The sequence below is a fragment of the Camelina sativa genome, chromosome 6 (genome assembly GCF_030686135.1).
Source record: "Camelina sativa cultivar CO46 ecotype springtype chromosome 6, ASM3068613v1".
NCBI classification, from domain to species: domain Eukaryota; kingdom Viridiplantae; phylum Streptophyta; class Magnoliopsida; order Brassicales; family Brassicaceae; genus Camelina; species Camelina sativa.
In genome coordinates this window covers 16,395,028-16,410,987 of record NC_141885.1, presented here as the reverse complement: position 1 = coordinate 16,410,987, position 15,960 = coordinate 16,395,028, and the positions used below count along the sequence as shown (strand labels likewise).

Sequence of the window (15,960 nt, the reverse complement as noted above, 5' to 3'; positions counted from 1 at the left end):
CTACTTGGAGACTTCCCTTAACTCCAAGAACAAACTAAAAACTTTAACTAAGGTTTAAGGTGGATTTTGGTGTACTTAAGCTAATGAGCGGTGAATAAGCATTTATACTCCTCTAGGGTCGGTGCTGAGGTTGATTAGTCACCTAAACAAGTGTCTCACTTTCAGTTCCTAGCCAATCACATCTCAGCCATTTTAATTTTGACCATACTTATCCATTTTCCATGCCAACACATGCATTACAGCTCAACAACGTCCTCATCCTGTTTTCTTGGCTAAGAATGAACGATTTGATCTCTTATTTACCAATCAAAACTCTCCTAACCGATTCTAAGCCTAACTCTCACAAACTATTATGTGTCATTGCCCTAAAAATCATTCCTCCATGAAAACTCTGATTTTTCAAGATAAAATTCCCTATTTTATCTTCCTTTAGCTTACCTAAAATCCAGAAGCTCAAATAAAGTTAACCGTATCACTATTCCTTTCGGTGATCGGTTAAAAGAAGCTCTGGCGACTTGATTTTCTAAAAGAAAATTATTCTGAGATTCAACTTGATTTTCTACTTCTTGATATAGCATCCTAAACTTCCTCAAGGTCCTCTAAATTTATTTCATGCTTTTCCTTAGCACAAAATTCTAATTCTGCTCCTTATCGCTCTTCTGAGTAGCTTCTAGGTCAATTTTCTGGAAATCTGAAAACTGGCTGATTCTTCTTGGCTAAAACCTTTCAAGCTTCTTATTTGATTTAATCATATGCCTTAGCCCACTTAATGCTTCATTTTCTTCCTTCCAAACTGATTCTCAGTCTTTGGACTAATTACCGGAAAATAACGTCTCTCGCTAAACGGCTATCGGCTCCTGTTGAACTTAGCATTGATCCTTAAATAATCTTTGCATAGCTTCTTGATGCTAGTCCTCTTAGCTAATAATCGACTCTAGTCTTTCTTAGAAATTCTCTTTTTCAACAATTTTTTCCCGGCTAGGTCGTTCGGCTAACTTACAGCGTCTTTTGTCTTCGGAATATTTTTCTGAGTAATAATATGTCGGGACAAGTGCTCTGGATCCCTTCTACTGAGCTTTGATCATCGTAGTTCCTTTGGTTTTTAACCAATCTTCCACTCATTTGGTTTATTTCCCTCGTTGGTCGAATAGTCTTGTTCGCGTCCTTCCCATATATTTTTAGGTTTAGTACGGGGTATTACACATGCTCTAGAAATGTTGTGCTTCCGGTGGACCAGATCCAACAACCAAGGTATATCTGTCCACCATTATTGTATGTGTTTTTCGTTCGTTTGAGTGGATCATATCCGATTGGCCCATCTGAATCAAGAACCAACAAATCTTTCTATTGCGGGTCTCATGACGACGCAGCTCTATTTGGGATCCTTTGGTGGACCAGAATCAAAAGTCACGGTATATGTCCAGCAGTATTATGTCATTCATTTGTCTTTCTGTTTGGTCCATTACTAACAACCCATGTTTTAAAAATCATTAGGCGCTAGTAGGGCGGTGAGGATGGGCATAGCGCCTAGCGAGAAAATCGGGGACTAGTTTTTTTTTTTTTTTTAATAAAATTATAGTGTCGAATTCCAAATATACGATTGATAATATATATTCAGTCTTTATAAAAGAAAACCATGAAAAAAACTAAAACCTTCTATTAATTAATTGATAATATATGCATTTTGTTGTAGTCTTCGAGAGAGAGTAAGCACTACCAACTGGTTATTAATTAACTTTTGGCAGAAACATAACATCCCACATCAACAACTAGTGAATGAGTCCTTGGAGATGTTTGATTATAAATATGCTTGCCCTCTATCCCATCGTTTGTGTGCAAGTGAATAAGTTAATAAGTTGAAGGGCTTTTTTTTTTTATTTAGGCCCAAAATTAGGTTTGACTTTTGCTATAAATCGGTGATTTTCAACGCTTAAATCACTAATTGGCTAAAAAATCGTTTAAACAATTAGTGATAACGATTAGGGCTAAATCGCGGAGGTGTGTCTCCGCCGAGCGTCTAGGCGTCTGATTTTTTGAACAGGGCTAACAACATACCATATTCTCCCCATTGCAGGTTGGATGAGGACGCAGAAACTGGTAATGTTGTTCCTTCGGTGGACTACATCCAACAGCCAAGGTAGATGTTTATCTCCTGGTGGACAATTGTTGGTATTTTTGTTTGACAAACTTGTCTATTGCCTGTTGCATTGATTGTAGACAACATACCAACATACCAACGTCTTGATATAGCAATTGCTCGTCTAGCTCTATCCCAAGTCCAAAACCTATGGGTTCTATTGCCCTCTCCACCCTTCCTTTGTAATGATCCCATTCAGGCGGATATTCTTTGTTAATTTGTTCTGTCCACTTATCAAAATTATTATCAGACTCATCCTCAGAGCTCCCCAATGTTTCACCTCCTAGGTCAGCATAGTCTAACATCTCGGCTGGACCCTCATACTCTTTTATTTGGGGTGAAGTTTCTGACAAGTTTCTCAATATTGAGCCCGATGGACCATTTGCCTCTTCATACAAATCCACTAACATGTCCACAACATCCTGTTCACTGTCGCCCTCCAAAATGTTTCCACGAGTATTAGACCCTTCTACAATATCATCAATTGTTGTCTTCGAATTTACCTTCCTCTTTGTCCTTGGTTTTCTCCTCTCTTCTAATCATTTCCTCTTCCCATTCTTTTCACCTAAGCTTGAATCATTTCCCCACCCGTCGTCTGATTCCTTGTGCACCATTACCTCACGGTGGACTTCTTCAATATTTCTCAAACACTCTAACAACACTTCATCGCCATCGTCCATAGTTGCACCTTCTTTATGAACAATCATATTTGCTTCGGCAGATAAATTGTTGTCCTGTAGAAAGATTGACAAGAAGTTCGATTCACTGTAATGTCCACACACGATAGCCAATGAGGGTTCGCCCACCAAAAGACAACATGTTACATTCAATGTTCTTTCCACATTCCGTAAAAAACATGAGCTGTCCACCGTCAACAAAATTGTCCACACTGTTCTTCTCACCCCGGTAGACAACATGGTTTGTCCTTCGTCAGTTGTTAACATGTTTTCCTTGTTCATTGAAACGTACAAATACAGACCACCACACTCTTCATTCTTCACTTTAAACTGTTCAAACTCAATATCATTGCCTACTGAAACAGGGTGCATCTTACCTTGTGTGAAGACAATTGTGTTTCTTAGGTGCCAAAAGTTTAACTCTATATTGCTTTCCTCTAGTTTGACACCCAACAGCTCTCCTATCTTTGCCTTCAACCCTACAAAAGTAGTTTCTCTGTCGATGGACAAAAATCTTGTCATTTACCCATGATGGATAGAAAACTTCAACACCCCAATATCTGAACATGTCCATTCACCCACAAGAACACACACTCTACGGTCCATCTACAAAAACATAAAAAACATTTTTACCCACAATTAATACAAGAGAATTTTAGCTTTTCTCCCAACCATAAACAACATTCTTTCGCAACTGGCCAAATTATATGCTACGACATGTTTTTTTGGAAAATGCCAGTATTAAATGCGAAAACATACCTTCGATTTTCTGACCACCACCAACTCCATCTTCTCTTCACCAATCGCATTCTTCATATCTGGTTAGGTTTACTCCTTAACAATAGCATCATTAACTACTATTAACTCTTTTTTAACACTTAATTGACCGAGGCTCGCTATCACTAATGCATGTCTCATCAATATTAACGATGGTTCTTTGAATTTGCCCGCCTTTGCAATTCTCCTTCTTTAATAAAGAGGTATTTTCGTTATTTTTTCCTCTAAATATAGAAACTGGTATTTTCAGAGGACAATAATCAAACTCTCATTTCTAAAAGTTTATCATCATAGCATTCTTAGCTAAATTCTCAAAATCATATTTGACCACAAAAAAAAAAAAAAAAAGAAAAAAAAAACTTTTTTTTTATTCTTCTTTTTATTTTGGGTATATTTTAAATTAAAAAACGTCACACCAATTACTAAAAACCTGCAAAATCAAATCCTCGTAAGACTCAGTGAGACCGGAGAAGAAGCCAAAGCAGGGAGAGAGTGAGAGAGTGAGAGAGATAGAGAGATTCTCCGGTGATAACATTGAAGCTGTGGGAGCAATGTATCCGTCTGGTCATCAGGTTAGTTGAAGAATCTCTCTTTAATCTCACCGTGATTACTCGTAAAAATCTGAACTTTAAAGTCTATAATCTCTCTTACGCGATCAACATCTCTCTGCGATTTCTGTGAATCTGGAGTCGAAAGACACGAACTTTCTTGTATATTACTGTATCTACTCTCCAAATTTCGTTTCTTTTTTTTGATTGCATGCGAACATTGGATGTATTTTTGAGGGTTTTACAGATTTTTACGAATTCGAGAGTAAGGGTTTATGAAAGATTGGATTTTGATTCAGGGCTTTTGTTTTGTTGTATCGAATTGTAGATTTCGTTTCAGAGCACTCCTTCGAATGTTCGAGATCCATCACCGATGATGATGGGTTTGGACCAATCTTCACCAGTTCCAAGAGGTGAAACTCAGAATGGAGGAGGAGTAGGAGGAGGCATTGCTCAAGCTGAGTTTGCTATTTTCAATTCCAAGAGGCTTCAGTCTGATCTTGAAGTTATGGGTAACAAGATCAAACAGCATGAGGATAATCTCAAGTTTCTCAAGGCTCAGAAAACCAAATTGGATGAAGCAATCCTCGACTTGCAAGGTTTTAGAGATCTATTTGTTCCTTGCATATAGCTGCATGTCAGCTACTTGTTGTTTTGTGGATTGAGATTTTCTTGTGAATTACAATTGTCTTTTGCAGTTCATATGAGCAAGCTTCATTCGTCTCCTGCTCCTACAAGTGAAAACTCTGATGCCAATCTTCATGGTGAAGATATTAATGAACAGATCCTTCGCCACGAAAAATCAGCTGCTGGAGTTTTAGGTCTAGTTGAGACTAGTCATGGCGCTCAGGCTTCTCAGTGGATGCAGACAAAAGGTGTTGTTGGTGTTGTAGCGAAACTTGCGAAGGTCAATGATGAGAACCTCAGCCAGTTAGTTCCATTTCTCACTGTCACTTTTTCAGTTTACCTTCAAACTCTTAGTGTCACAGTTTCTATTGTTACAAACCTTTCTTGCTATGTTTTTGTAATCTGAAAACTGACTAGATTCTCTTGTGGTATTTTAAAAATGTAGGATTCTGTCGAATTATTTAGGGACTCGTTCGATGTTGGCAGTTGTATGCAAGAATTATGACAATGTTACAGCTTTAGAGAGTTATGACAACCAAGGCAACATTGATAGAAATGCTGGCCTTCACGGACTTGGCGCTTCAATTGACAGAACGATTGAAGACAATTTTGATGTCATCTGCCTTGAGAACCTGAGGTACTTATTTTGTTTAAATCATTTTGATGTATTACAAATTTAATTAGATACAATTCCATCTGCAATCCTTTTCTGATGACTTCATTTGATGACTTCTAGGCCGTATGTTGGTCAGCACATAGCTGATGATCCGCAAAGAAGGCTTGATCTTCTGAAACCAAAATTGCCTAATGGTGAGTGTCCTCCCGGGTTTCTCGGATTTGCAGTGAATATGATACAAATCGATCCAGCGTACTTGCTCTGTGTCACATCATATGGATATGGTCTTCGTGAGACCTTGTTCTACAGTCTATTCTCCCGCCTTCAAGTTTACAAAAAAAGGGTCGATATGATTAGTGCCCTCCCATGCATAAGTCATGGTGCAGTATCTTTGGATGGAGGAATCATCAGGACACCAGGGATCATCAACCTTGGAAACCGGTAACATTCTCACAATTTTATAAACCGAAAACTTATTTCTCTCTCTTTGGGTTCTTATCTTTTCTTCTTGCTCTATTCCAAAGTCCTAAAACCAATGCAATTTTCAGTGATCAGGTGAACGTGAGATTTGCAAAGCCAATTGCTTCACACACAATGGACAACTATAATGAGACAGAAAAGAAAATGAAAGAGCTGAGATGGAAGAAGGACAAGACACTGGAGGACATTAAGCGAGAGCAAGTCCTCCGTGAGCATGCTGTCCTCAACTTTGGCAAGAAGAAAGAAGAGTTTGTTCTATGCTTGACTCAGAGCTCATCCGCAAATTAGGTAGTGAGACATGTCTCTTCTATCACAGTTAAGATGCTTCAACCTAAGTCCAAACTTTGATATGTCCGTTGAAGCAAATCATGGAATTGTCTATATGATCATATCTTTGTTTCGGTTTTAACTCAAAGCTTCAAATATCTCTACCTGAAAAGTTTCTATGGGTAGCATTGATCTGTTTATATGTTGTGCAAATGAACACACCCAGATAGAAGGAGAGCAAGCAAAGACGCATGGAACTCTTAAGTGACAGTGGCCCTTCCTCCTAAAGGAATCCTATTTTGACTATAAAAACTTGTTTCCAGCTTAATTTTTGATGTTTTTCCATGGAAATGATAGATTTTAATAAATTTTCTGGAAGGGTAGTAAACCGGTTTGGTATAGAACGGTTAGCTTCGGTTCTGTGTTTCTAGTCTTTTATTTGTTTTGGTTTTGACTTGACCGTGTCTATAATCTATAACCTTCTAGGCTTTCTAATGTTCTGTTGTTTCCTGTTACCGGAATTTGAAAATCAATGTTCCCTAAACATCTCGTTCACTATTAACTTCAAACTGTCAGATTATTAAAGAAAAGTATACACAGACCATTAAGTAAAACAAGTGGCCAATGTTGTTGCTACAGAACATGTTAAAATGATAGCAGAAGCAAACTTGAAAACAAAAAAAAAAAAGATTTTGCCAAACCTGCATTATAGCAAAAGACAAATTATAGCTTATTGTCCCAACCAAATCCCTAATTACATAAAGTTCAATAATAGGAAGATAAATAGAGACTCTAATTAAGTACTAAAAGACCATCAGCAAGAAGGCAGATCCTGACCGGTTGATCCACCTGCTTCTACTCCTTGAACCATCTCCACCACATCGGCTTCTTCAACACCACCATTTTCATTATCCCATTGCAGCTTTGCCTCTTCATTCTTTGCTTCCACTACTTTTGGAGTAATTAATGAAGCTATGTTAATTTGTTGACTCTTCTTCTTTGCTTCTGCTTCTTCTAACTCTTTCGCCTTTGCCTCTGCTTTCAATCTCTCTTTCTCTTCAATTAGTTTCTCCAGATCTCCCTCTCTTCCTCCTTTCCTCAGCTCTTCTTTCGCAAACTCTTGTATTTCCTCACTCACTCTGACCGTGTCATCATCTAGCATCTCATCCACAATCCTGAGCATCTCATCGAGTCTACCAGCTTCACTTAACGCCCTCATGATGAATTTGTAAGCCTCATCGTCCATCTTCAGTTTGCTCACCATCATATCGAAGAAGGATTTTGCATCATCGAGTTTCCCGGCTGTAATCAACTGATCTTGCAATCGGTTATACACATCCAAGTTTGGTCTTAGATTAGACTCAACCATTGTTTTGTAATACGCAGCTCCTTCATCAATCTTACCTTCCTTGAAACAAGTATCCATTAACAATCCAAATGTGTACTCATCAGGCTTCACCTTTTTCTCATCCATTTCACCATAAAGCTTCTCAGCCTCAGCCAACAATCCGTTGTCGCACAGCTGATTCATCAGATTATTGAACGACAAAGCATCGGGACTACACCTAAAATCACCCATTTGCCTGAAAACATCCACAGCATCCCCAAACTTTCCTTCTGCACAGTACCCATCAACCATCACATTAAAAGTTCCCAAATTTACAGCCAAACGCCTCGGTGGGTTATGTTCCTTTTTCACCGCATCAAACAACTTCAAGGCCTCATCAAACTTCCCATTCTCATTCAAAGCCTCCAGCACATAGTTATACGCCATAGCACTCATCTTTACCTTCGAATTCTCTCCAGTAGCTTCCTCATAACACTCCATGGCTTCATTTTCCATCCCCTTCATGAAATACCCTTTCATCAACTGCCCGTAAACCACACCATCCTCAACAAACCCACCAAACTTCTCCTTCAACTCCTCATAAAGCTTTAACACACCATCAGCATCAGAACTCTTCACACACCCCATCATAAGACAACTATAAACAACAGGGTCTGCAACAAAACCTCTAACACCCATATCTTCCTTAATCTCCATAGCTTTCTCAAGATTATCATTACTAACTAAACCCTTAACCAAAATCCTAAAAGTAGCAATGGAAGGATTCAATGGAGCGTTCTCTATAAACAACTTGTAATGCTCCAAGGCAATCTCAGGTTTCCTAACATCAAGATAAGCCTGGAAAATCAAATTGTAAGTGATGATATTAGGCGCGATACCAGCTTGGTTAATGAATCCATGCAATTGCAGAAGCGCTCCATACTTGGCTTGCCGAAGCTGCGCCGCTAAAACAGCGTTCACTGTAAAAATCGTCGGGCGGCAATTCGAATACACAGAGTGACGAGTGTACAGAGCAGCTTCTTCAAGATCATTCTCTCGGATCAGTTTGAGGATGTGGTTATGGAGATCGAGGCGTTTCCCTACGACAGCAGCCACAGAGTCAGGCAATTTAGGGATGTTAGGGTTCTGAATCGGTCTAGAGATTTGAGATTGCTGCTGAGATCTGTTGAACGAGTTAACCGGTGGCTCCATACGAAGACGACGCTTACGACGGCGACGTTCAGCGGCGGCTTCTTCTTGGGTCGCGAATGACATGTATCGGACGGCGAGAAATGGCTGCGGCGGGACACGTGGACGGTAGGATCTCGCTAGTGTTTGAAGGTGGTTGAGAAAGGCGAGTTTGGAGATCGACATGGTTGGAAATGTTTGAGACTTCACAGTGGAAAAATGGTTCCTTTGAGATGGAAATGAGAGAGTGGTTTAGGGTTTTAGGAGTTTGGAGACGATGAGGTTTAGGGGTTGTTTGGGAACGAGGATAAGTGTGTTTTGGTCTGACCAATTCAGATATGGGCTCTTTTGGGCCATTAGCTCGAACATATTTTTTTTTTTGTAGCGATCCATTGTTGTTTTTATCATTAATTTGTAAAAACGAAAAGAAATGACAAAATTTGGGAACCAAATGATCGTATTAATATAACATACTTTTTAAGGTGAAATTTATATCCATTGTGACAGATAATTTTTAACATTATGAATGATGAATTATTGTTGTTTGTCATATGGCAATGTATTGCTCAATAAAATTTGATCTGATTATATTTTTTTTGAAATCTTTTGAGTTTTGAACATTCGAAGCAAAATGGTAAAAAACGCAACATATTTGCTGCATAGATAGAAGCAAGGTTCTTTTTTCGTGAGTGTGCTGCATAGTTTATTATTAACGAGACGTAAATTTCGCTCTCCTAACTCTTAAGATGCATTATTCAATCATTGGGCTCTTGTTTTGTGGATCACAAAATAAGTATGGTTGATGATGGGGTATTTTTTTCCTGAAAAGTAGAACTATGTATAACTAATTTGTTAGACTTATGGTAGATGGGTAATTAATTATACATGAGTTCTTGTTTGATGTATAAAATGACCTTAGCAAGTTCCAATTGCTGACGTGAAAAAAAAAATTGCTGACGTGAAGCAAATAAACCACTAGAGGTTACATAACTTAGCTATACTTGTGTCGTCAACTTTCTTATGTGAATGCTATCTCAATGATATGTAATGTAAGAGTATAACGTAAGAAAACATGTTTTGTAATTTGGAAAGTGACCAAATTGGTGCTTTGGTATTATTGAAATATTGATAGTTAAGTCACAGAACATGGAACGACTAGAGAACATAAGGTTCCCAAAATCGTGGACCCTACTGTCAGTGTCGGTCATCGGCCGTGACCTATTCGGTTCCTCTTTTAGTCTCTCTCACCACCACACCAGCACCGACACATCCAATTCATACTTATTTGTTTATTATATGCTTGAAATTATTGTTTTAAAAGCAATATTAAATTGTTTGAATAAATTCGTGTTTAATAGTCTTTTCGAACCCATTTAGTCGGTTCAAGAAAATAATGTAGCTGGACTTTTTAGCTCTCGTTTTGTCACACACACACAAAAGAATTAAAGTAAAATTTCTTTATTTTCGTTTTTTAAGGACACAATATGAACTTTATGTATTTCTATTCAAAATGTATGTAATTCAAACTAGTTTAAAAGAATTTGTATGGTGGTAATCGCACCGATCGAGTTGGATCATTTGGTCTTGTCAAGAAAAATAATGGAAAATTATCCTCTTGACGATCTTATTGAATTATACCTCTTGAGAAAATACAATTAAAAGTTAAAATATATATATTTATAGGATTAATGATATGTCCATTAATATATAAGGACCAGTAAGAATGAAACAATTCATCGGAAAAAACATAAGCATTTCAGTTTTCTCTATCTATATGTTTAATCCGGCCAAGAACGAAACTCCGGTCGAAGGCAACCACGACGAACCGTATATAAATTCTGCCACCGTGAACCGGTTTGCCTCGGCAGTTGAATTGATGACTCGATACCCAGGCCACTTCACTCGTTGCCCAAGACCTGACCCCGGTCCACTGTTCATATACTCTCCATAGTATAACGTATCTAAAGCAAATGTTGTGTTCCACTCGAGCCAACCTCTCGTGTGTACATGACTACCAATATACGACATCATATACACCGTCCTAGAGAATAGCTTCCACGGTCGGCCTAAAAACGTTTGGATGCTACCGTTTGTCGTTTGGAGATCGGATGTGGCCAAAACCCTTGACGCATGTATCGATATTCCCGTGTTTTGGTTCGGGTCTTTTCTGTTTTGAGCCGTGATTGTGTTTTTTTGAAGATCCATGGGTTTACGTGCGTAGATGCTACAGTTTTGTAGCACCACAGCTGCATTCCCGAAAATAAAATCGACTGTACCGTAGATATCGCATTCACGAAAGAATTGGCGGTTTGAATGTACGTATAGTGTGTCTTGGTAACCGATAATATTGCATCGGTAGATCACCGCGTGGTCAGCTCCAATGCGGAGAGCCACGGCTTGGTGCTTTGCTGGACCGGCCCAATTTTCGAATGTGATGTCCCTTGCAATAAATCCAGCTCCGGTCGCAGCTGGAGAAAGAAAACAAAACAAGAAAAAGCACAATTATGTTTTGTGCTTTACTAACTCTTTAAATAAAAATATTTTAAAAAGGTCCAAAAACTACATATACATGTTTAAGGTCTAAATATAGACGCAACAAATGCAATCAGAGGAAACCAATTCAAATAAATATTTATATGTAATTAAAGTAAAAACTAGTATGCTAGAAATGTCGTTACCTAGAAATGTTGTATGCAAATTAACAAAACTAGTGAGCTAGTGGTCTCTAACGCGTTCAACTAAATAATGAGCCATGACCCACCTCCAACTATATATGTTAATAAATGCTACTCTTCTCTGTCTCCCATCATGCATGTTTTTATATATACAAATATGTGTGGTCAGTAATTGCGCGGCCTAACTTCGAACCTTACGATACGCTCATATTCTTCTATTTGTGTTTGCATAATTGCATATCTGTATTTTGATCATGTGTGCGTGTGTGTACATATATATGCAATGCATACATATGTGGAGTATCAAGTATGCATTTATTCATGAGGGTAAGTGGATGTGGGTATTTAGGAATGACACAGAAGATGAATGTAAAGTAGTATATAAACATTTTTTTTATCAAAAGAATGTTCGATGATTTGAGTTGTGTGTAGTAAATGAACATAACGAACCACAACAACATGCATGTGAGTTTTAGTTGGATATGCGGCAGCATCACATAGGATGTCCGATGTCCGATTCAGTGTTAGTGTGTTTTACCTAACCGAACTCAATCGTAATCATATGGAAAAGTCAATCCAATAAATAAAGTTATACTGTTACCAAAAAAGCATTATAAGATCAGATCAAACTGAAGTTTCTAAAATACTGAGCCAAAACTGTTGCTAAACCAAATTCCCAAACAAGTACATTTGTTTAGATTTTTATGATAGTTTATATGATCATTGATTTTGAATTTTCAATGGTTTTCAAGAACCATAACATGGTTTTCTCTAGAAGACTTTTTTTTTGTGTGTGTACAAACTCTCTAGAAGACTAGAACATAAGAAGTAGACTTACGTCAGAACTAGAACTTAGGTCTTAAGTCTTAACAAGCATGCGCGATAGAAAAGTTGGTCAAAAGTAATTTAAAGTTTCAGTCTGCGGTAAGAAGGTTCTTCTTTAGCCGAAGTGGTCGAAAATGGGTAAATGACGTTTGTTTCAAAACTGGTTTATATGAAAGAAACGATTAAAAAAAATATGTAATTTAAAAAATGGATTACTGAGTGTGCCTTCGGCGAAAAAGTTTGAGAAAATACCAAAACAGGAAAAAGGAATCAAATATCACCATCTTACAAAAATTTAGTGGTCCATTATATTGACTTTGTTACTGGTTCGAGTACATTACTACTACTACTATTTACAAGTTTTACATAAATTAGTGGTCCATGATTCACACGAAAGAATATAAACACACAAGTGGTGAAAAGACAACTAATATTCGTAAAAATTTCTGAATTTAAGAGAATCTAAAATCAGACACTTTTTTTAAAAAAACCCTATCAATCCGATATCCATAGACAGCCTAGCTCATGGCCCCTCTTCACGTATCTGATTCCAATAATTCTCCTCAAAGTATATATATTTTTCATTCCTTAACTTTTATATATTAATAAAATACCCTTTTCAGTAAAAAAAAATATGTATATCAAAAGTATATATTAAACCACGGCAAAAGAAAAGGAACATTTATTATATCATAAATGTTGACCACCGTGTACCTTTTAAGATTTTAATCAACACAAAAAGATCTTTAAAATTTTATTTTATGGCACTAAAAAGATCTTCGAAAGATTAAGTGTATCAATTTATACACCTTCCTTGTATTTTTTTAATTGCAATAGTAACATTGGTTCTACGTGTTTTTTTCACTTTAAACTATTTATCATTATTGTTGTATTATTTGAAAAGAGTTCAAAAAGTGAAAAAGGTAATTGTAAAAAGGAAGAGTGAGGTTTATAGGGAAAAAAAATTAAAGAATAAGAAAACTCACCAAACGACGCCGTGTGGAAAGTAGTAATGTTGTCAAATATGCTTTTCCCTCCCGAAATGACAGTTTTACCCTTCCCATCTCCAACGAACATCAAATTTATCTTTTTCCTACCGACCTTGAGGTTGTTCTCTTCATATCTTTTTCCAAATAACGAAAAATAAAACACAGAAACCACAGTAAGAGTCAGATACGCAATTATTAATCCTTCCGTACAGGTTTTTTAAGTTTTTACTTTCGTCATTCACGGACACAATAGTCATAAAAACATTGGTAATTGTGAAGGGTAAAACCGTAAATGTACCTTCCGGTCTTGACGTAGATGATAGTCCGGCGAGTACTGTTCTGAGGAGCTTTCTTGATAGCTTCCGATATGGTTTTGCACGTGCCGTTACCGTCTTTCGAGACGATAATATCAGCTTGTATCTGAGATACCGGCATTTCCAATATCTCACGCTCTCTTCTCTTCATCCATCTCGGGAACTTCTCGTCCTTTTCCTCCTCCTCCTCCACCACTCCCAACAGCCTCCTGTTCTGTATCGGCACTCCGGCGAAGTCGTCTCCTTCGTGGCTCGCCGAGAATATCGCAAGACAGTTACTAACAAGCTCCGAGAGATTCTTTAACGCCGCCGTCATCTGATCCTTCACTTTACCGTCGTCGACGTCTTCGAACCCTTCGGTACACGTGTCGTGGTTCGTCAGAGCCGCGCTAAGCCACGTCGTAACGTCTTGCGACTTCGCTGAGGATGATACGACTGAGGAGAGAGCGCGTGAGAGCGCGTCGACTGAATCGTCTAATAACTCGACGCAAGCGTCGTAAGCTGAGCGAGCACGTGGCGGCATGTCGACGAAGGAGAAGGAGGAAGATGAGTAGAGAGCGTGACTGAAGTGGTGAAGCGTCATGTTCACCGTCACGTGTATTAGATCTTTGGAAGAGGAAGCGTCGAGTGAGCCGGGGAAGTCCAAGAGTGAGTCAACGCATAACTCGGGGAAACGAGTTAACCCACAAGCTTTAGAGATAGCTTGGCTTGGTTTACGAGCTAGGCCTGGGACGGATTGGTTTAGTTTAAGACGTGATCTGACCCCGGCAAATATCCCGGCGGCGAGGATGAGTGCGATGGCTAAGACGATTGATGACACTACAAGCTTCTTCTTGCTTCTCCGATGGTTGTTCTCCGGTTGTGAAGACGTGGCAACTTGGTTTAAGATCGGAGCTGTAGTAGTAGTAGTAGTGGATTTTGTGACCGAACCAGTTGCTCCGGATGGTCCGAGCCTTTCGTATCCCATTTTTGTTTCTTGGTTTAGTGTCTCTTCTTTACTCAGTTTGGTTGTGTTTTTATTTACATTCTAAAACAATGTGTGTGACTGTGTGGTATTTATATATAAGAGTGAAAGGATTGTATGTGAAGTATATATTGAGGACTTGAGAGTGAGTGGTGCTTATTGGTGGGACACGCGTCATTGAATTATTCATTTTACCATAAGAACAAAATTTGCTTTATCAATTTACTTGTGTCCTAGTTCTAATTACTTGTGTTATTCTTTCGTTTGATAGTGAGCTTGTGTTATTCGTCGACATAATTTTTGAAAACATAAAATTCATTGAAACCACACGTATTATGTTTTCAAATCTTTATTTTTCATAACATATATCGTCTTTTGTTTTTTATTCATCGACATGTATTAAAAAATGATATATATCAGAAAAAAAAATCTGTCACATATCTTTTGAGAATATTTTAAGAGTTATTTACTAATTTTCTACATACAAGTAATTGCGCCGTTCAGTTTCGACAGTTCATTAAAAGCCAACATTACGATATAATGTAGTATCAAAATAATGTTGGTGGTAGTTAATTTAGTAATGAATACTACGTTAGATTATTTGGGGATCGAAAACATACACTATAGTAAAAGTTTGGCATATTTAAAACATTTACATATAAATCTTATAATTTTTTTTTTTTTTTTTGACAATCATAAATCTTTAATGTGGCTATTAAAGAACATGAGCTGGCACCTATACCAACCAAGGTTAATCTTAATGAACTGATAGTGAACATTATTTTCTGAGTGTTTTTCGTAATATTCTCTTATGACTATTCCGAAACAGTTATAAACACTTAAACAGTTCATAGAAATAAATTAAAATCTATACATTTTGTTTTCATAATAAATCAATCTGTTGTTCCAAAATCAACCTATCAAAGAAAGAAAAAAACGCCTCAACTATACCAGAATACGACTATAGAAAAGACCCCCATTGTTTCTGATTACACACACAGACATCTCACGTTGTTCATGTTTATTTTTTCAACGTTGTTCATTTATTTATTTATTTATTTTTTAAATATGGCATAATTTTTAATCGAGGGATTTCAATTGAATCTAGTTATGTTATTTTGTAATAGATGTAATCCTGACTTCATACAAGAACGTGTTAATACTTATATTAATTTGATTATGTAAAATATGTAACTGTATAAGTAAATATTGACTCAGATTAAATCTGTTGTCTTTGTAGTTATGCAGTGAGACTGGGACGTACCAAAGCACTAAGTATATATCTTATTATATAAACTTTAGTTTTCAAAGTTAGTAATTCATATAGTCGTGACATGTATCAAGTATATCGATTATATTTTGACATAAGTAAAACGAAATTTTATTTAATAATTATTAGGAAAATTAAAAATTCTAAAAATAAAAGAATTATAATTAATATTTTTAAAAAGTATGTAAACCAAAAGTAATAAAATGAAATTTTATTTAATAATTATTAGGAAAATTAAAAATTCTAAAAATAAAAAGATTATAATTAATATTTTTAAAA

The 15,960-nt window shown here is 37.0% G+C and overlaps 3 protein-coding genes across 4 annotated transcripts; 1 reads left to right on the top strand and 2 right to left on the bottom strand.

Annotated features, from left to right (window-relative positions):
• Positions 1-3,819: 3,819 nt before the first annotated feature.
• LOC104780749 (protein DEFECTIVE IN MERISTEM SILENCING 3) lies at positions 3,820-6,624 on the top strand. 2 transcript variants are annotated; one of them, XM_087453135.1, is made up of 7 exons: positions 3,847-4,163; positions 4,468-4,738; positions 4,838-5,069; positions 5,212-5,403; positions 5,503-5,823; positions 5,931-6,150; positions 6,356-6,624. In XM_087453135.1, the coding sequence occupies exons 1-6, from the start codon at positions 4,143-4,145 to the stop codon at positions 6,148-6,150; spliced, it is 1,257 nt and encodes a 418-aa protein (XP_087309261.1). In that variant the 5' UTR covers positions 3,847-4,142; the 3' UTR covers positions 6,356-6,624. The 2 variants fall into 2 exon arrangements, with proteins under 2 accessions (XP_087309260.1, XP_087309261.1); XM_087453134.1 differs by lacking the exon at positions 6,356-6,624 and having other exon boundaries at positions 3,820-4,163; positions 5,931-6,329.
• Positions 6,625-6,819: 195 nt separating this feature from the next.
• Positions 6,820-8,976, bottom strand: LOC104791149 (pentatricopeptide repeat-containing protein At3g49240, mitochondrial). Its single transcript, XM_010516965.3, has one exon. The coding sequence runs from the start codon at positions 8,828-8,830 to the stop codon at positions 6,944-6,946; it is 1,887 nt and encodes a 628-aa protein (XP_010515267.2). The 5' UTR covers positions 8,831-8,976; the 3' UTR covers positions 6,820-6,943.
• A 1,268-nt stretch (positions 8,977-10,244) lies between these two features.
• LOC104791148 (putative pectinesterase/pectinesterase inhibitor 34) lies at positions 10,245-14,590 on the bottom strand. Its single transcript, XM_010516964.3, has 3 exons — positions 13,432-14,590; positions 13,131-13,267; positions 10,245-11,112 (listed from the first exon to the last, which is right to left on the bottom strand). The coding sequence occupies exons 1-3, from the start codon at positions 14,412-14,414 to the stop codon at positions 10,415-10,417; spliced, it is 1,818 nt and encodes a 605-aa protein (XP_010515266.1). The 5' UTR covers positions 14,415-14,590; the 3' UTR covers positions 10,245-10,414.
• Positions 14,591-15,960: the final 1,370 nt, after the last annotated feature.